General features: G+C 61.9%; 1 protein-coding gene across 13 annotated transcripts in view; it reads right to left on the reverse strand.

The window, feature by feature from the left end:
• PLEKHA6 (pleckstrin homology domain containing A6) overlaps positions 1-10,610 on the reverse strand; it is a 49,007-nt gene extending 38,397 nt beyond the window's left edge. For 4 of the 13 annotated variants that reach the window (XM_080367150.1, XM_080367162.1, XM_080367158.1 and 1 more), the window contains exon 1: positions 10,340-10,608. In XM_080367150.1, coding sequence (XP_080223276.1) covers positions 10,340-10,593 — 254 coding nt within the window. In that variant the 5' untranslated portion in view covers positions 10,594-10,608. Of the gene's footprint in view, positions 1-375; positions 1,606-10,339 lie in introns of those variants that run through there. The other 9 variants (XM_080367152.1, XM_080367163.1, XM_080367164.1 and 6 more) reach the window with 6 other exon arrangements.
• Positions 10,611-20,262: the final 9,652 nt, after the last annotated feature.

The following is a 20,262-nucleotide window of genomic DNA, read 5'->3' on the forward strand; positions in this document are numbered from 1 at the left end:
TCACTTTGATGGGCTTTAAAAGATTCATTGCGCTCACACTCCAACAGTTGCTTGTTGTTTCCGAATCAGACAATCCACTTGATTCAGGGGAGAAGGGAAAAACAATGATAATAACAATTAAAAAAAAAAAAAAAAAAGCCAAAACCCAGAGCAAACAATTTGTCTGGGGAAACCTGGCAGCAAAGGTGGGGGGGGGGGGGGTGATGGGGAGGGGGGACGCGCAGATAACCCGATTGCATTAGGCTCGCCATAAAAACTGGAATTGCTAATCATCGCTGCTCAGCCAACCTGAAAGAAGAGACGCTGCAGAGGAAAACAAACCCACAGGACGCGAGCATGGGGCATGTGGACTTCACCCGGGGCTGGCATACGCACCTGAGCCTTCCTCGGATGACTTCTCCTCCTCCTCCTCGCTGCCTCTCCCCGTATCACCCCATCCGCACTGCCAGCAACCCGGGGCTGAGCATTCCCCGTGGGGTGATGCCACATCCCAGGGCAGGAGGATGCAAAGCCACCCCAGGGAGGGGACAGCAGCTCTTGGGGACACCTTAAAACGGTGGGCTCTCCCCTGGTGCCCCCCGGTACCCAGCCCCTTCTCCCTCCCGCCCGAACTCAGCGCCACGCAGCACCCAGGCGCGGCGAGGGGAGGAGATGGGGTGGATTGGCATGCTTGGTCCCATTCCCAGTACACACGGGATCTGCCAGCGCGTAGGCACTCCCACCTCCGGCAGAGCCAGCCTGGCCTTTCAAATAGGAGGATAGGGGGAAAAAAAAGACCAAAACAGCCCCCCCTCCACGCATGTTTGCCTCCCAGCATCCGTGCCAGGCTATAAATACCCAGCGCTCTCTGTTCCGGCTGCGGGGAGGGGGGATTTAAATGGGACCGGAGGGAAACGGCCCCGCAGGGTGGAAGGGAGAGGAGTGGGGTACCGGCCTGGTGGCACTGGGGGGATGCGGAGCCAGGATGGGGTAGCTCTTGCCTTGGGGCAACGTGGGAGCCAGGCACGGTGGTCACAGGTCGGGCAAGCCAGACCCTGCCAGGGGGGTGGCTGTGCCAGCGGGGACAAGCGGGGGCGAGGCAGAGGAAATCCCCAAAGGGCCCTGGAGGCAGCGGAGTGGGTGCCAGGAGGGAGTGAAAGGCAGCACTGATAGGAGCCGGGGCAGCCTGCCAGGCTGGCACGGGCACTGGGGACACGCCGCCTCCCAGTGCTCCCAGTGCCACTGGCTGGGAGGAGCACAGTGGGAGGGGGCCGAGCACAGTGGGAGGGGTCCAAGCACAGAGGAGACCCCTCTGCTGGGACATCCTGCCCCAGATCTCTCCATCCCACTCCTAGGAGTGGAGCCCGCGCTGACCCCATGGCAGGCGCCCACCCACCCACCACCCCCAGGAGGACGGGGCTCAGGGTGCGATGCTGGAGGGCTGTGGGGAGCAGCCCGGGGCAGAGGAAGCCCTTTTAAGTGCAACCCTGCCACAGGATTGCTACCTCATTAGAGAGCAATTACAGACTAATTATACGATGGTAACACCCAAACTCCGATCAGGAAATGGGACTGCTGGGTGCCAGATAATGCACGCGTGCACAGGCGCACACACACACGCACACACACCCCCCATGAAACCTCTGGAGCGGAGACAGGACACGTCAGAGGGAGGCACCTGGCCCGAGAGAGGTCACCGGCTCAAATTCCCACTGTGCTGCCTCCGTGCCTCAGTTTCCCCACTTGCGGCTGGGCATCTCGCTCCCAGCTGCTGCCCTGCCTCTCCCCTGAGGCTTCGATACAGCCTCATGCTGGGCTGCCCCCCAGCCCTGCCCGCTGCCACAGCCCCCCCAGCACCCCAAAAGCACTGACAGTGGCTCTGCCTCGGCGAGGAGCATCCCCATCCCACCATCCCCATCCAGCCACCCTCCCCTGGCCTCGAGCCAGCTGTGGGATGCTGCTGCCCATCCCCGGTCCCACAGGACTGGGAGTTGTGGTCCGTGCAGCTCCACTGCCCACGAGCATCCTCCTGGGAGCTGGGACAGCCCCCAGAGCCCGCTCCCAACAGGACCAGGGCTATGGTGGCACCTAGACCGGGACCACCCTGCCACCCCAGGGACAGGGCTGTCCCACCCCCAGCCACCCCAACCCCCCCGTCAGCACATGCTCAGGGTGGCTCCTAACAGCAGGTGAACTTTAACCACATAAATAACATTCCTGTTGGCTCCCCGCCGGCACAACCCTTATCTGCGGTGGGCTAGCACAGGCCTGTCCGCAGCCTGGAGAGGCCACCAGCCCTATCGCTGTGCCCAAGGACACTGGGGAAGGGGACAGCTTGCTGGGAGCACACGGGGCCGGTGGTCATGGGCAGAAGCCAGATGCCCCCCACCAGCACCCGATGCTCTGCCCCGTCACCCCGCACCATCGCATGTCCATCCCGGGCTGCCCACTGCCAGGGACCCTTGGGGACAGGGGGGGACGTTTTGCCACTGGAGCCTCCTGCTATGGCAGCGGGGACAAGGTCATGCCAATAACACCTTGCAGCTAGCAGGGAGGAGACGCGGCGAGGACGAGGACGGGGCCGGGATGCAAAGCAGCAGCGCTGATGGCTGGTGAAGGGCCTGGCATCTCCGGGCACACGGGGAGAGATGGGAAATGAGCTCTTTCCTCCCCTCCGGGAACTCATCACCACGATTGCAACTGAGTGTTGGAGCCCAGAGGCCCTGGAGTTTGCACGGAGCTCTCAAAACCCTCATCTCACTGACAAGTGGGAAAGCAGCCGGCAGCCAGAGCCGGAGCTCCGGGCAGCCCCCGCAAAAGGTCACCGCATCTGCACATCCACAAAACATGCATCTTTAAAAAAAAAAAAAAAAAAAAAAAAATCCCATACTTGCACAGCAGATCCAGACAACGCACCGCAGGAAGATTGGTGTGGGGTGGAGGAGCCGGTGAACACCAGCCCCCACTGCCCCAGCTCGGGGTCCCCCCAGTCCCAGCCCCCTGGACTTGACAGGTTGGCACCATGCAATTGGCTTTAAAATAATCCGACACAGGCGAAACCAGCAGATTTATATCTCCTGATTTGCTTTCACTTTCAGGGCCCTGAGGGTGCAATTGCATTTTCAAATTCTCTGGAAGAATAAAGGCTAGAAAATTAGTTTCCATGCATGAAGCAGATGGCCAGGGGCTGGGGTTTTGGGGGACCTCCTGCCCCCCAAGCATCCCCCTGCAAGGAGGGCAGAGCTGAGCCCCCCACCAGGGCTGGAGGGCCCTGGGGGGTAGGTCCTGGCCATGGGACCCCTGCAGCCAGCTTGGCCCCAAGGACGGCTGCACGGGGGGACACAGGGACAAGTGACAAGTGATGGTGACTCCAGGGACTGCGAGGATGGCGATTAAAAGGGAGAGCAGGAGGCTGGAGCGGGAGCTGAGCTGCATCTGGCCGTGCTTGTGGTGGGCCAGGGATGCTAAAGCCGCAGGAGCTGCTCTCTGCAGCACGGCTGGAAACAGGCAGCACTGCCTTGCTGCCCCACGCGCCCTGGCCTCATCCTGCACCCATCCGTCGGGCTCCACGAAGTACAGAAAGCCACAACCCCACCGCTGCCAAATCACCCGAGAATTTTCCACAAAGCCGGGGCGATTCAGCACCCCTAACTGCAGAAAGGGGCAGAGACTGCGCTGCAGGAGGGGAGCCCGTGCTGAGCCGCCGGCACGGGCCAACGACGGTGCTGAGCCCACGCTGAGCCACAGCCAGGCTTGCCTTCAGCAGCCCCACCTGCGCCGGCAGAGCCCTTTGAACCCAGCCGGTCTGGGCTGTAATTAGCTTTCGCCTGCCGGATCACAGGCACCGCACCACTCACCCGCCGGCTGCAGCTCAGCACCTGCCGCCGAGGGGCCTGGACCTCCCGCCCCGGCTGGATCCCTCCAAACCTCGTGGGTGCCCAGCCCAGAGCAGGGGGTGCCAGGCTGGCGGCCGTGCCGGTGGGATGGAGTTTTTAAGCTGTTCCCCTCTGCCAAGCCTGGGAATCCGTGCCCAGCGCTGGCTCTGCCGCGGGCACCCCCTCCTCATCCTCCGTGCCCCCAGGGGCTCAGCACCCCAGGATGGGTGCTGAGCCCAGCACCCACTGCATCACCCAGATGTGCAGCAGCTCTGCCGCTGGGGTGCCCGGCCGGTGCCCCGGGAAGTGGCGAGTGCAGGGCTGGGCAGAACCGGCCGAGCAGGGCTGGGAGGTGGCCGGTGCTGCCGGCACTGCCAGACTGGTCCTGGCTGTTCTGCCAGGCGCCAGCCACGGACAGGAGCCTGCCCCACGGCACATCACCCCCTAGGGCTGTGGGGCAGGAGGGGTGCTCCTGCCCCGGCTGCACCCAGAGAGGCATCTCCCGCTCAGCCCAGCCTGGCGACGCCGGTGCCAGCGCCTTCACCGCACGGCAGAGGCCATTGGCAGCCACGTGCCTGTTTCCAGCGCGGTGCCGGTGTGGCCCTTACCTGGCTGCCGGTGCGAGGCCTCGGTGGCACGGCGCCTCGGTGGCATGGCGCCTCGGTGGCACGGCGCTGGCAGAGCATCCACGCCACGGCTGCCGGTGGTTACGTAAGGAAGGCTCGGAGGGGAGCGCCGGCTCCCGTCCCCGGTGGCTGCAGGCAGGCGGTGAGGAACAACAGCCTCTTGCTGCTCAGCAGCCACACGTGGCCCTGCCGCTGGCGGCAGCGGGAGGAAGATGGGTGTCGGAGCAGCAGGAGGATGCTCTCTGCTCGGCCACGGAGCCAACCGCGAGGACAAGCCCCAGCTCCGGTCCCCCAGGGGCTGGGGACACTGTGAGGATGGGGAGGGATGGCACCTGGTGAGGAGAGATGGTGGCAGTGGAGGGGGCAGCCGGAGCCCCGCGTCGGCCAGATCCTGCCTCCCTGCTCCGAGAACAAAGGGCTGCACCGTGAAGGCTCCCGCAGCCACTTACTTACCAGTGGGACTCGGGGGGCTCAGAGCAGCCGAGCTGCCCCCCAGGTCCCGCAGAGCGGGGATGGGAACTCCTCTGCTTCAGCTCGTCAGGGGGCACCTGGTAATAACCATAGCGCCTGAGCACGGCGGGGGGCTGGTTTCAGCCCCGGTGGGGGAAGGAAACCCCGAGCTGTGCCAGGCTGCCACAGCGGAGTGGGCGGTGGGACAGCTGGGGAGATGGGCCAGCGGGATGTGGCACAGGGGTCATCAACATGGCACAGGGATCACCGACATGGCACGGAGATCACCGACATGGCACGGGGATCACCAACACGGCACGGGGTGAATCACAAACATGGCACAGGGATCACCAACACGGCACAGGGGGAATCACCAACATGGCACGGGGATCACCGACACGGCACAGGGGGAATCACCAACATGGCACAGGGATCACCAACACGGCACGGGGGGAATCACCAACATGGCATGGGGATCACCGACACGGCACGGGGGAAATCACCGACACGGCATGGGGGGAATCACCAACATGGCACTGGGGGAATCACCAACACGGCACGGGGGGAATCACCAACATGGCACAGGGATCACCGACACGTTACGGGGGGAATCACAAACATGGCACAGAGATCACCAACACGGCACAGGGGGAATCACCAACATGGCACAGGGATCACCGACACAACATGGGGATCACTGACATGGCACAGGGATCACCGACTCGGCACGGGGATCACTGACACGGCACGGGGATCACCGACATGGCATGGGGGGAATCACCAACACAGCATGGGGATCATCAGTATGACAGGAGGGGATCGCCAACATGGCACGGAGGGATCACAAACACAGCACCGGGATCACCAACATGGCACAGGGATCACCAACATGGCACGGGGATCACCGACACAGCACAGGGATCACCAACACAACACGGGGATCACCGACACGGCACGGGGATCACCAACGTGGCACGGGGGGAATCACCAAGATGGCGCAGGGATCACCGACACGGCACGGGGATCACCAATATGACACGGGGGGATCACCAAGATGGCACAGGGAGATCACGGACACAGGGCACACAAGGATCACCAACACAGCACAGAGCGTTTGGAGCAGGGCGTTTGCAGACAGGATGCCAGGCACACACAAAAGCCATCTCATTATCTCCTAATTAGTGTCTTGCCAGCTCCTGCAATTAACACCCAAGCGAGCGCTGTTGTTGAGGTAAACAGAGGGTTAGAAGCACCCTAGAGAGCTAGGGGCCCTGGCAGGGTGCAGACCACCCACGGGCACGCGCCGAGGAGCAGGTGGCCCTGGTGCTGAGCCCAGGAGGGTCCGACCCACGTCCCCGAGCCCCCTGGCTGTGCCGGGAGAGCCTGCAGGGCCGGGCAGGGTGCTCCCACCCTCGCTGCCAGGCTGCCCTGCACCTTGGGGAGCAGCGCGGCAGCGGCAGAACCTTGCAAGGCTGGTGGCACTGCCCGGAGCGTCCCAGGAGAGTGGGACAGCGCCCAGCATCGCGCGGCAGGGAGCACCCCAGCTCTGCAGGGACAGGGGTGACTTTCTCCTGAGCTCAGCCCGTGACTCAGAAGCAACCAGGGTCAAACTCCAAGCTGCAGGCCCTGCCTCGGAGGTGGCCGGGCCACATGCCCTCCTGCACAGCTCACGCTGGCAAGGTGTTTGTTCCCAAATTGTCTCCTTTGGAAACATCAAAGGAAAGCAATCACCCAGGTCTGAAATGGCCTTTCTCCAGCTGACCCAGAAACATGGATCAAGAGCTTCCTCATCCCTTAATTGAGAAGTTGGTGACTTTGAGTCTTTATTAAAGAGCTTTGGTGAATTCACAGATTAAGGGCACAACCAGCCACTGCCATCATCCAACCTGATTCCCCACATGCCTCGGCCAGAGCAACCTCGCCCCGCAGCCGCTGTGCCCAGGGGAGCCCTGGGGAGCCCTGGGGAGCCCTGGGGAGCCAGGCGCATTGCGCCGCTGCTGCGGAGGGAAAACTGAACTAAACCCAGAATCACGCTGGAAACCAGGAAGGCCCCAACCTGCCTGCACAAAACCAACCCATTCCCAGGGTATTTTCCAGCTTGGGATGCTGGAAGGAATGGGCGACGCTTGGGAGGGGTGGTCAGAGCACCCGCTTTCCCTCTCCTTGCAGGTCATTCTCTGCCTTCCCATCTGCCCAGCATCCCGCGCCAGGGATGCTCTCCAGCAGTGCCATGGAAAGAGGGGTGTTTTCAGGGAAGAGGGCTGGCAGGGCACAACACATTCGCCTCCCCGTGCCGCCGTGCTGCCCGTGGGGCAGTGGGAAGGGGCTGCGCAGCCGCCACGGAGCGGGGCTTCCCCAGGCGGCTGCGGAGCTGCCAGATCCTGGGGAGAAACGAGGCTAAAGAGGAGATGGCACATTCCTCAATGTACTATTTCTGCCTGCTGCGGATTATCATGTTTCAAGCTAAGGAAAACAGAAGGGGGGGATGCTACTACAAATGCCTGAGAGAGGAGCAGCTAAGGAGCCGCGCTTTCCCCTCCAGCAAGCAAAGACAGGCAGGAGAAATCCCCAGCCCTGCTGAATCCTGGGGGCACAGATGGAGCAGAAAACAACCCGAGCCCCTGCCCAGCTGTTAGGGGTTCAGGCGGCTGGGGCAGCCTGCGGGGGATTAAGCCCCACGCTGCCCGTCTGGGTGGGTGTTTGTGCTCTGTGCCAGGCCTGGCCGCAGAGCGATGGTGCGCACGGGTGTGCACACCCCCCCACCCCCCCATGGCATGGGAGCCACGGCCGGCAGGCAGGGGGATGCTGATGCATCTTCCCCATGTCATCGAGCAGCCGGGGGGCACGGCCACCATGGGCACAGTCGCTTCATCCTGGCAGTGCCAGGCATGGAGCTCACCCTCCTGCCTGTCCCTTCTCTCCCTCATCCCTGCCAGCCCGGCGGCTGCTCCCGCCGGTTTCTATGGGAACTCAGCAGGAAAACACGGTTTCCAGTGAGGTTTCCAGTGAAGCCAGCGCTGGCCCAGCAGCCCAAACCCAGGCGGCGAGCTGCCCCATCATAGCGTTTGCCTGGGGGACCCCCATGTCCAGCCTTGCCCAGGGAGGCAGGGACCCCTCGCCACAGCCCCTCTCCCCAAGGGGACAGCCTGACACATGGGCAGCGTGATGGGGTGCTCTGAGCCAGGACGGTGCTGGTGGCCCACTGCAGCAGGATGGGTGCCACAGCCTGCTGGGCTCCTCGGCATGGGCTGGGGGTGCTGGGACTGCTCCCCCCAGGCAGATCCTGGCCAAAGCAGCCACAGACCAGCCAGAGAGGACAGGCTTTGCGCTTGCCATGTGATTTTTAGCAGACGCTCAAGAATTTTAATGCCTCAGCCACCCCCTCTCCAGGACTCCTAATCCTAGCTCTGGCTGCCCGAGGGGCTGGCTTGGGTGGGCGATGGGGCTGGGCATCCCCCAGCCATGCCTCTGGCAGTCGGAGGAGGGAAGGAGGAAGTCGGAGGATGAGGCTTCCCTGGGTGGCCCCAGGGGAGCCTCATCCTCTCCCAGAGGAATGAAGGGGATGAGGGACCAGTGCAGATTAGAGCAGGACAGCAGCTCTCCCCCCTGAGGAAATGCCAGTGGGGTTCAGGGGAGGGGACGGGAGCAGCCACATGCACAAACAGAGCCTGGTGTGTGTGCACACGCGTGTGCATGGCTGCACCACAGGATGAGCCATACTGGGAGCAACGGTGCAGCAAGCAGTCGTCCCAGCTCCTGCCCTGTGCTCAGCCCTGGGGATGCACAACGGGATGCAGATGCTCTTGACGTGGAGAAGTGGGAGAAACCACCGGGTGCTGCTAATTCCCGGCTGCAGAGCAGCACGCAGCACTGCAAACAGCCTCACCTGCCTGGAAGGATGTTTCCCCCAGTAAATGCCACCCCAGTTCCCTCCATGCCCGGTCCCCGGCAAGCTTGCCTGCACCCCTCCACACCCCAGGATGGCCACGCACCCCCTCCCCGCTGCAGCTTCCTTCTCACCTTCCCACACAGAGGGATTAAACAGCCGCTCCAGCAGCCATCTGGAGCAGGGAGCTGGGCCCCTGCACCCAAGGGACCGTGGCACACGTCACGGGCGGGATGGCAAGGCCAGCCGGTACGGATCAAACCATGCACACGGGACACTGCCCTCCCACACCACAGCACGGCCCCACGGCACAGCCCTCGGAGGGTGGCAAAGACCCTGCGAAGAGGTGATGGAGGGGCTGCATCTCCCTCTGCAGAGGGGTACCGCAGCCAGAGCGGGGGTCCCCACCGAGTCCTGGGGGAGGATGGCCCAGGGCGGCCAGTCCAGCCCTTTCCGCTGGGTTTAATAGACTCGTGGCGTATTTAACATGCCCCATCATGTGATGAATCAGACCCTGTTCCCTCAGATCTAACAGCGGCGCAACAAAGCTGCAATTGACTGCTCAGGGTAGCGGCTGTGGCTTGCGCGCCGTCTCCGGCACTGCCAGACACCTCGATGCAGGGGAGCCAAGCAAGCACAGCATCTCGCAGGCGACACGCATCCCCGAGGCGCTTCGCCTTTGCTCTCTGATGAGGAGGAGGAGGAGGAGGCTGGCTCTCCGCTGACAAGCAAGCGGTGAGATGGGAGCTGCGAAGCCCAGGGAAGCGCTCGCATCCCTGGGAAGCGCCAGACGACATCTCGAGCTCCATCCATCACAGCCTGTCCTGGCTGCGACCTCAGCAAAGCGCCCAGCCGTGGGGGCCAGCCCCAGCATATAGGGTTGGGGGCTCTGGCCCATCTGAGCCCTCTGGTCACAATCATGGGGGTCTGGGGGTGCAGAGCCAGGTCTCCAAACACCAGGTCTCTCCCAAAGCCTCAGCACTGCCCGCCTGTGCACGGAGTCGGGTCCAAGCCCAGGGGACCCCAGCCTGCAGCCGCGGGGGTCCGGGGACAGAAAGCAACGCACAGCACAAACACCGCGTGGGGACAGCTTAGAGGGTCCCCACTTCTCACCTAAAGCACAGCAGGAGGGGGGGGGGCACGGGAAGCCTGGCCCCCAGCCCCTTGGGCAACCAGGAGGTGCTGACCCCCACCGCGCACCCTGCCTTGGCCATGGGGCACGCTGGGGCACCCCGGAGGGGCTGTGACACCCACCACCACCCCCCGGCTGCAGCATAGATCCCCCCACCCTCCCCTAAGCAAGCACTCCCCCACAGCTCGCTTCCCCCCCCACCTGCCCCACGGCACACGTCCCCAGCGGAGGGATCCTCTGCCGCCCCCCCGCCCCCCCCCCCCCCCCCCCCCCCCGCAACGCTCGGGAGAAGGAGGAGGAGGAGGAGGAGGAGGAGGAGGAAGAGGAGGAGGAGGAGGAGGAGGAGGGGGAGGAGGAGGGGGAGGAAGGCAGCCGCGCTGCGGGCACTCACCGTGCGGGGCGGGCAGCGGCCGGGCCCCCCCCGCTGCCTACGGGTTCAGCATCCCGCCGGGCAGCCCGAGCCCCAGCCCGAGCCCGAGCCGGAGCCGCAGCCCGAGCCGGAGCTGGGCATGCTCGGGGGCCACCGAGCGGCACGTGATGCCGGGCTGGCACCGAGCACGGCGGGGGGGCCGCGCCTGCCGCCCCCGCCCCCCGCGCTGTCCCCCCGCCGTGGACCCGGGGGAGACCGCCCCGGCCCCCCAGCATCACCCTGCCGCCCCACACCGCCGCACCTGGGGGGGGGGGGGGCTGGACCACACTTCCCCCCCCCCACCCCCGCACGCCTCCCCCCTGCATCCTTAGGGACCATGCTGCCAGCCTGCATCCCAGCATCGGGGGCGGGGGGGGGACAGCCGGGACCACACTCCCCCCTGCATCCCAGCATCGAGGGGTCCACACTCCCCCCTGCATCCTAGCACTGGGGGGGGTCCACACTTCCCCCAGCATTCCAGCATCAGGGGGCACAGCTGGGACCATGCTCCCCCCTGCACCCCAGCATCAGGGGGGACAGCTGGGGGCATGCTGCTAGCCTGCATCACAGCTTTGGGGGGTCTGTACTCCCCCCTGCATCCCAGCATTGGGGGACCGCACTCCCCGGTGCATCCCAGCATCAGGGGGGACAGCTGGGACCATGCTGCCCCCTGCATCCCAGTACTGAGGGGACAGCCAGGACCATGCTCCCTCCTGCATCCCAGCATCTCCTGGAGCAGGGGACCTCTCCATTCCCAGCCAGGCTCGTGGGACCCGCTGCGGTGGGTCAGGCAGCACCCCCAGGCTCTGCACCCCAATGAGAGCTGCTTGCAGGGGAAAGATGCAGCACCCGGAGGACGGGCAGCAAAACAGCTCAACAACCACAGCTTGTTCTCTGGAGCACAAAGGCCACCGCTTGGTCCCCTGGGCTGTGCCGAGGGCCAGCGATGGCTCAGGCAGGGCTGGCAGGACGCTTCCTCAGCCCTGGCCTGGTGGCAGGGTGACTCCCATGCTGCAGAGGCACTTGCAGAGGTGCTGGGGAGCTGCAAACTCCAGCCCTACAGCGATGGCACTGTGCCCTGATCTATGGCACTGCCCTACTTCTGCCTGTCAGAGCTGCCAGGCACCGCGGCTGGAACCCTGCCTGCACCCAGCACGCGCGGCCAGAGGCTCAGACCCACAGCACACAGGGACCCTTCATCCTCCGCAGCCAAGCTGGGGTGGGGAGAGACAGGGGCTCTCCAGGAAGGAAAACCAGCAGCTGCCCTTGATCCTATAATCCCCCCATTAGCCACACGGCATTAGGGGCTGGGGAGGAGGCTGGCTTTCACTGGATGCTCTGCCTCCTGCATCTCCCCTTCCTTCCCCCACAGCGATGGGCAAGATGCCCCCTCCCTGCCAGTCCGCAGCAGAGGGACCCCTGTATCCCCAAAATTACACGTGGTGCCTGCAAGTCGCCCCCTCTCCAAGGTCTCTGTCCTCACAGCCGTTCCCCTGCTCCACAGGCAGCGGGGACCTGCTGGGACTGGTCTATCCCCCCGCTGCCCTCCTGCTGCCCAGGAGACTCCCTGAAAAACAGCCCAGGAAGCCTATGAGCAACTGGAGAGCTGCGCTGCTCTCAGGGGAGCCCCCCCAGCTTAGCCAGGCAGCCCTAAGCACCATCCGCATGTGCGCCCCAGCCAGGCTGGGGGCCGGTTTTTCTGTACCCCCTTGCACAGACAAGAAGCACATGGTGCTGCTGCATCGGCTCCCAGCTCGGGGGCACGGACACAGCCCGGCCCTTTCTTCTGCAGGCAGAGAGCCAGAGGCAGGACCGGGGTGGGAAAGATCCCTTTTACTGGCAGCGCTTCCCTGTGGGAGCACCCAGCTGGGGCAGGGGGCTGGGTGCTGCCTTCCCACAGGGGGCTGGCACAGGCGGGAGGGTGCTCAGCATCGCACGGAGCCAGCGGTTCCCTCCTCTGCTCCCAGTTGGAGCCCCCCACCTCCAGCTCAGACCCGCTTTGCTGCGGCATTCCCGGCTGCCACGGCGCACAGGGAATTGCGGGCACGGATAAGACGCTGAGCACACGGGGTGGACAACTGCAGGGGAGGATGGTCCCTGCTGTGGCAGAGCATCGCAGACGTGCTGCGGGCACCCAGCTCAGACCTGACTGGGAGGTTCGCCACCTCAGCTCTCGCCCAGCAAGCCCCAGTCGCAGCAACGTCTGAGGCTGCACGACTCAAACACAGGGCTGATTCAAGGACACCTTGGCTCTGCTTGACAGATTAGACCAAATAGATAATCCCAGCGCTTTGCTCCAGCCCTCAGCCCACCTTGGGATCTTTGCTCTCGCTGAGTTTACAGCCGTCTGAGTGCACAGGGAAACCTCCGCGCGGCCCCAGATAGGGACGGGCTCAAAGATCCCATCTGAAACACGCTCACCCAGCAGGACCTGGAGCCCTGTGCAAGGTGAGGCGGCGGCAGCCTGCAGCTCAGCCTGTCTAGACACCACCACTGCCCTGCCAGGGTCCCGGTTCGTGGACTGGAGGCAATGGGAAACAGCCCACTGGGATGAACCAGGGCTCTTGGAGCAACACCTCGGGCCAGATCCTCCCCGAGTTACACTCCTGTTGCGTTCACCCTAGCAAGCACAGCCAGCTCTGCGCCGCACGCCCCGGGCAGCGTGTGCCTCGGGGACCCTTCGCACCACTGAGCTCCCTCCCACAAGGGCAGGGTGCTGCAGGGCCCTGGAGAAAGTCCCCACTGGGTCCCGGGGAACCTTTGCCCGAGGGATGATGCAGGGTGGGGGGCTGGCTGGCTCACCCACGCCGCCCTGGAGCTGCCAGAGCGCTCAGAAGAGACATTTGCATCTGAAACGGTGACTTGGCACAGGAGCTCCCTTGCGCACAGGGACTGGGTGAGATTTGCCTGTCCCAGCAGCGCCGGTTGCAGGATCCAGGCACAGGACATAGCCCAGAGCGGGGTCTGGTCCCTGCTAAACACCTCCAGGGGCTGCCACAGGCACGCAGGGACAGGGACCTCCAGCCTGGCCTTGCTGTGCTGTGCTGGCATAAGCTGGAGCCCTCTGCGAAAGCTCACGGTGCTCAGGTGCGCAGGGCTCGCTCACCACAGCACCCCAGCAGCCCCCGGGATGTGGCCTCGCATACATCCACCAAACCCGACACGCTGCTTTCTCCCTTGCCAGCAAGAGCTCCGGGTTTGTTCCACGGCTGGGACCGCAGGACCTTCACAGCCACATGCGCAGCAGCATGGGACAAGCTACAGCAGGGCCATGGGCACCCACCCACCCGCAGCCAACATGGGCTAGCGGCACGGACCCTGGCCCCATCCTCTAGCTACTGCTGTGCTCCAAAGCCTCCCAAACCACAGTTTTACTGCCCTGGTCCTCCACGAGGCTGGATTACAGCAGCCCGTGCTGCACTTGCAAGCATTTTGGTAGCAGCTGCCTCTGGGCAGAGACAAGCCCAGGGAGCAACATCCTCCGAGGCTGCAGTGGTGCTTGTGAGCAGGAGGCAAAACCTTCTCCCCCCACCCCCTTCCCACTTACTTGATGAAGTAGAAGCCCCCATGCAGCGTGGTGTCCACCTCCCAGCCTCGGGGCAGCCCTGGAAGGACAGGGCAGAAGCAGGGGTCACCCTCCCTGGCCTCACAGAACCCCTGCTCTCCCCGCCAGCACCCTGCTGCCCGAAGGACCTGCTGCTGGACAGTTAGCAGTGCCTGGTGAGGCACTAAGGGAGGGAACCACGGAGGAGCCCCCCTCGCAGGAGGCAGCACTAGAGAAGAGTGGGAGCACATGGGCAGGGAGTCACGGGATGATCGTAACACTTGTGGGGTGCTGTGTCCCGCCGTGGTTGGCTCTCTAATGCTCAAACTTAAGTGGTTTGGGCCCCCTCTCCACCAGCAACAGGTCTCAGAGACTGCAGGGAGTCTCTCTGCGGAAGGGGAGTCTTAAATGTCCCCCAAGAGCATCTCTCCAGCTGGAAACCCCATGCCCGCAAGATGCAGCATCACCTCGCTCATGATTCGGAGTCCCCCTGACCCTCCCTAGCTGCAAGGCAGCTCCTGCTGGCTCAGGTTTTTAGCGTCTCCATTGGATTTCTGGAAGATTTCACTCCACACCCCCAGATTCTGATCATTTCCCAAGGAAAGCAGAGAGCAAACGCCGAGACCCGGGAGCCGTCCTTACCGGCGCAGGAGAAGTGCCCGCTCTGGATGGAGTAGCCTGTGCCAGGGTGCACCCAACTTGTGGACTTGGTCTCATCACTGCAAAAGACAGGGAGTGGGGCTGTCAGCACCCATGGGGGCCCAGGGAGCCCCTTCCCATCACCGGGGAGGGGTCTTTGCAATATGGGTGACTTTTCCAGCCAAAGGCGTGGAAGGATTGGATTTTTGGGAAAGAGGCAAACAGCATCTGTCAGGCTGGGACAGTGGTGAGCCCCAAGAAGAAAGAAGTGGGGGGAAAGGCGAGATGACCACGTGCCACAGGAAACCAGCCAGATGCAGAGACTTGCAGCAGGGGTTTTTCCATCCCAGACTAAGCCCTTCCCCCCGTAGCCCCCCTAGCCACGCACCCCCTGCACCCCAGCTTAAACCCCATCCCCGTGTCAGCCCCCACTCCACGCAAGCTGCCAGCCAGGACCGTACTTGATGAAGAAGACGCGCCCGTCCCCGCAGACGCCGTAGGTCCACCTGCCCGGCAGGTCCAGCCAGTCGATGTCATCCCCCATGGGGGCGGCGGAGGGGGGGCTCAGGCACAGAGCAGTCCCACGCTTTGAGGAGGGACAGCACCTGGCTCAGGAACTGCCAAATAACTCCTGGTCCCCCCCAGGAGCAAACACTTGCTGGGCTCAGACCTTCCACCCAGACTCTGCTGCAAATAGGAGGGAGGGAGGGAAGAAAAAAAAAAAAAAAATTCCCAACCAAACCCATCAAGTTAACCCCCTCGGAGCTGGGCTGCCACCCTGCCTGCGAGCTGGGGTTCAGAGGGCATCCTCCCAGTACCGCAGCACGGCTCTCCAAATGACTCTTCGGGGCTAGCCCGTCACAGCTTCCTCCACTGCCTACTCAGTGTAATTACCGTCAATTAACTCGGGGTGAGTAATTATGGAGTTGTTACTTCCCTCTCCTGTTCGTTTCAAACAATGTCAAATTCTTCTCCCCGTCTGATCTCGCAGCCAAGCCGAGGCAGTATGTAGGGCACCCTGATGATTATCTGCACTGCTCCTGGAGCTGCCCAATGGGTATTTTCTCTCTGGTTGTTCTTAGCCATCAATTAAATGTCTTTTAAGGCAAAAGGTGGGGTCTGGGAGGCACCTGGCGACTGTAAAGGAGGCAATTGCCCTCCTGTCTCACTCAGCGGCGCCTTTGCAAAGCTTCTCCTGGCACAAGGAGAAAGATGCTGGTTCAGGAGAGGCCGGAGAGGTGGAAGGGAAGGAGCTGGTCCCCAAAGCAGGGAGGAAGGGGCTTGCCCGGCTGAGCCGAAGCTCAGCACCCACATCAGAGCAGTTCCCTGCCAGGATTTGGGGAAACCAGTTCACCCGAAGCCTCGGGAAGGCTCTTCCTATAGTTCTTTGGATGGCTGGGTAAGAAAAACACGTCTGGTTAGTCCCGGCGAGCCCGTTGGGAGAGCGTCTGCTGGGACTCTGGTGTAGCAGGGAGCGATGTCACGGTCCTGGGCATTGGCTCACCTGGGGAAGCTCCATTTGGTGGCAGAAACGTTTGGCTGCAAACTGTGGGCCAAGCTCGTGCCGTGGATGGGTCTTGAGGGTCGCACAGGTGAGCATGTGCTCAGACCCCCACGCTTGCAGCCCTGCGGGGGAAGGCACATGCAGGATTATGACATGCATTTGGCTTTTTGCAATATTGGGCTTTTTGCCTGGCTTTGGGCTGCCGGGGGATAGCGTTACGCCAAACCTGCCTGCCCCAGTTAGGTTACAGCCACTCTTATCACGTTACCATCTGTGAACCGGGCTGCAGAGTGAAAACATCAATCACCAGCCGATTAACGTCCACGGGAACTCCCGAGGCTTTGATGCTGCGATGCGCCCCGAGATTGGCGAAGGTCATGGCATGACCCCAAGGGAGCCAGCTCTGCCACCCCTGCCTCTGCCACCACAGCCACACCGGAGATGTACGCAGGAGCCAAACTGCAGCCAAGAAATCCCAGAGCTTAATGCTCATGGCCAAACCTTGGGACCACACGAGCAGCCCGACGTGGTGGTGCTCCATCCACGTTAAACTGTTTCCATCCCTTTTTTTTTTCCTGGGGGAACCCCCAGAGCCAGCCCTGGCCAAGGGACGGCTTGCGTGGCACGTGCTGGCTCAAGGCAGCAATAGTTTTATAAAGTCAAACACAGCAAGAGGTCTGTTCCTAAACTGCCCTAATCCTGTTTCAGCGCTGGGGGAGGCACTGCGGGGACAACTACGGGTCCTCCTGGCCACCCTACCCCTGCAGCCGCTCTCAGGCGGGGTTTTCTTTACTGGGAGCAGCCTCTAAGCTGAGCCATGGCTTGTATGTGCTTTAGTTCTCAGCACAAAGATTTTGGGGACCCGGGGTCTGCGAGCAGCTGGAGGCACGGCTCCCGAGACTCCTCTGAGATCTCCCCATCACACAGCTTTCGGGACCGAGCTTTCAACCCCCGTGCCAATTCGTTTGTATAGAGATGAAACAGAAACCTTAAGAGAACCAGAACCAAAGGAGCCGCCTGCGGTCCCAGGGTCAGGAGCTCAAACCCTCTCCAATTACCCCACAGTTACTCACACACACACACCTTTAGGGTGTGTGGGATCAGGGTCCATGCCAGATAAGCTCACCTGATCCTAAAAGATTTTCTTCCTTCTCTAGTGACCCCCAGGGAGGGATGTTTTTCCCTGATCATGAATATTCTCCAGGTCTCCCTTGCTTGACCGTGGCAGTTACAGAGGGCCAACTCGACTGAACATCAGCAAAGAGCAGGAGCTGGTACAGCCCCCAGGGGTAAGTAACACTGAGGTTGTTGGAGGGTTTGTAGGACCTTCAGCCAAGAATCCTGAGCAGCTCCAGGCTCTCTCCCGCCAGGTAAATAAATCAGCTTTTATTGCTTTCCACAAGAGAATTTCCCCCCCCCCTATTTCTTTCTATCTTAATCCAATGGAAATTCAAAGGGGAAATACCAGCGGGGCTTTTTGTTTTCATTTGGTTTAAAATCCTTTTAAAAGCTCCTTGTTCACAACCATCCAGCTTAGGGAGGAAGGGGACAGCGAGCAGGCACACACCGAGGTTTTCTTCTCAACCCCACCCTTACTCAATGCTTCTACTGATGGTCCCAGGGAGGGTCCCACAGCACCAGGCACCACCCCTGCCCTGTGCACAGGGATAGGGAGGGATGGGGAAGCCACCGGTCTCCCACGGGACTATCCTGAGAGCAGAAGCCCACCGGGTGGGAAATGGATTTGCATGGGGACCAGGCACACGGATGGAGAAGAAAGCCCAGCAGATGTGTTTGCTATAGCAAGAAACAGCCCCAGCACACCAGCCACCTTCTGGAGATGCTTCTGGGGACACTGGCAAGCCCAGGGGCACCAGGTCACCCTTGTGTGCGAGACGCTCATTTGGGCAGAAGGGTTTCACTTGCCAGCGTGCCAGGAGCCTGCGGAGCAGCCACTGGCAGCCACCTCCTCCTCCTCCATCCACACAGCACCAAGCCTTCGCTTCAAGCCACGGTGGGACCACACGGAGAACAAAAGGCAAAGGGAGCGAAGCATGCGGAAAAGGGCCGCGCTGGGTGAGCCACGGCGTGACACAAGCACCGCCGCGGCTCAGTCGTGGTCAGAGAAGACACCCGGCCCTTCGCAGGTGACCTGGCCTGACCAGGAAAGCAAACGAAGGCTGAGGATGTTTCCCGCACGGAGCCCTCGCGGGTCAGACGTTAGGAATGTCACAAATCCGGGCGCTTTGCACAGGAAAGGGTGGTTGTCGCGCTCGGTCCACATGTGCCTGTCGCACCCTGATGCTCCCACCAGAGCAAGGTGGCAGAGCACCTGGAGGCCACCGTGGAGGGACAGGTGGGAGGGGGCCACACAGAAGTCCCCTGGGGGGGGGGGGGGGTGGCCCCAGCAGCACTGCTGGCTGCGAGTCCCACGCTGCCGTACGGTTCTGGCACCATCTCCTGGACAAACGCTTCCCCAGAAACCAGACGAGAAACGCAGCTGCAGAGCGAGTCGGCCAAGCGCTTCCACTGAGCCCAACCTGATGCAGCCCAAGATGCGAGTTTTGTCCCGTCCCTGACTATCAACAGACAACAATCTGCCTCCTGTAACTCCAAGCTGTCATCTCCTCCCTCTCTACTCCACGCACTGCCCATCCAACCACTCAAAAGCCCCACCAGAGCCAGGCTGGGGACACCATGGCCATCCCACCGCCGGGGCAGGCAGGAGCACGCTGCTCCTTCTTGGCTTTCCCAGCTTAGACCAGTAATCACCTCAGGTGAAAGCGAGCTGCTAAGCAAAAAAGCTAATTGCTTCATATTCTTTATGTCTGGTTGTAAACTGCTTGTAATTTGATAGATGGTGCCAGGGAAAGCCGCTGCTGGGAGTGCTGGTGGGTGCTGCTCCGTGGATCCTACGGGATGGGCATGCTGGAGCCCAGACACCCAGATTGCAAGCAGATGTTTAACAGCCTTTTATCACATTTACCACCAGGCACAGCAACCCACCGCTCCCACATCCACCCCCGAGATCTCCAACCCCTTGTACAGCTTGTTACCATAGCTCCCAACAGCCGGCATGGGAGCAGGCAGGGAAAGGTGCCAGGAAAACATCCCTCCAGCTCTAGAAGTAAAAATCTTTTTAACCTGCTCCTGCTTCCCCCTTTGCCAGAAGCCTCGCTTAACCTCAGATCTGGCCTGAATTATCTCAGCAACCTGAAACAGCAAGCCGAAAACAAGAAGCAGGGTGCGTGAGAAGGGAAGGGGGAAAGGTGCTGAGTCCAAATGTCCCTGCTGGGTCTTTCTTCTCTGCACAAAGTCCCTGCAAGAGACCTGGGACTGTATCCCAACCGCTCGCAGCCAAAGGTTGCTCTTTGCATGCAAAGGGCTGCACTCGGTAGGTATTTTCCATTTCTGACGAGGTGCCTCGTCTCCTGGCGTTTCCCACGGGGCGAGGAGCAGCTCCCGCTGGGCTGGCAGGCAGCGCTGGGGCAGGAACGGCAGCTCCGGAGCGATGCCGAACACGCTGCTTCCATTACCCAAACCTTCAGCAGCGAGGCCCCATTTTCCAAGCAGGACCTTTCCCTGCTCTGTACATAGCAGTTACTCTTTGTGGCAGCTAGCTTCCCCCAAGACAGGCGTTTAGATGCAGCCTGAGACGGTACCACCCAGCGCTGCCCAGGCTGCACCTGCGACGAACATAGCAGGAATTTATCTTCAGCGGCTTTGTTGCACGAGCTGCTGGGCTAGTGCAAACCAGGCTTGTCCCTGGGAATGGGGGGGGAACTGTGCTGAGAAAGACCTTTCCCCACAGCCGCTTCAAAGCTTTGAGTCCAGCCCACCGGAGCTGGATAACCCAAACTGTGCGGTTCTACAGGCAGGGGTTTTATTGGATTATTATTTTTTATTGCAGGAAGCAACGCAGGTAGTGATTGCAAGAGGAATAAGGGACAAGACAGCTCATGCGGCTAGCAAAATGCCGCATACCATCCTGAAAACACGACAGGCAGGCAATGAATAGCCAATGTGCTCATACAGCTGGGGCGGCTGCAAAGCAGCCTGTATTTTTATTGCTAACAGTCTTATCGAGAGCATTAGCAGGAGGGGCAGATGGATGCCTGCTACTAATGGCCTCTAATACTTTATACCCTCAAGACTAATGGACAGCTTTTACAAGACTTCATTTCCCCCCTCCCACCGAAACGGACCTTGGATTATATC

The sequence above is a fragment of the Falco punctatus genome (assembly GCF_963210335.1).
Source record: "Falco punctatus genome assembly, chromosome: 17".
NCBI lineage: Eukaryota > Metazoa > Chordata > Aves > Falconiformes > Falconidae > Falco > Falco punctatus.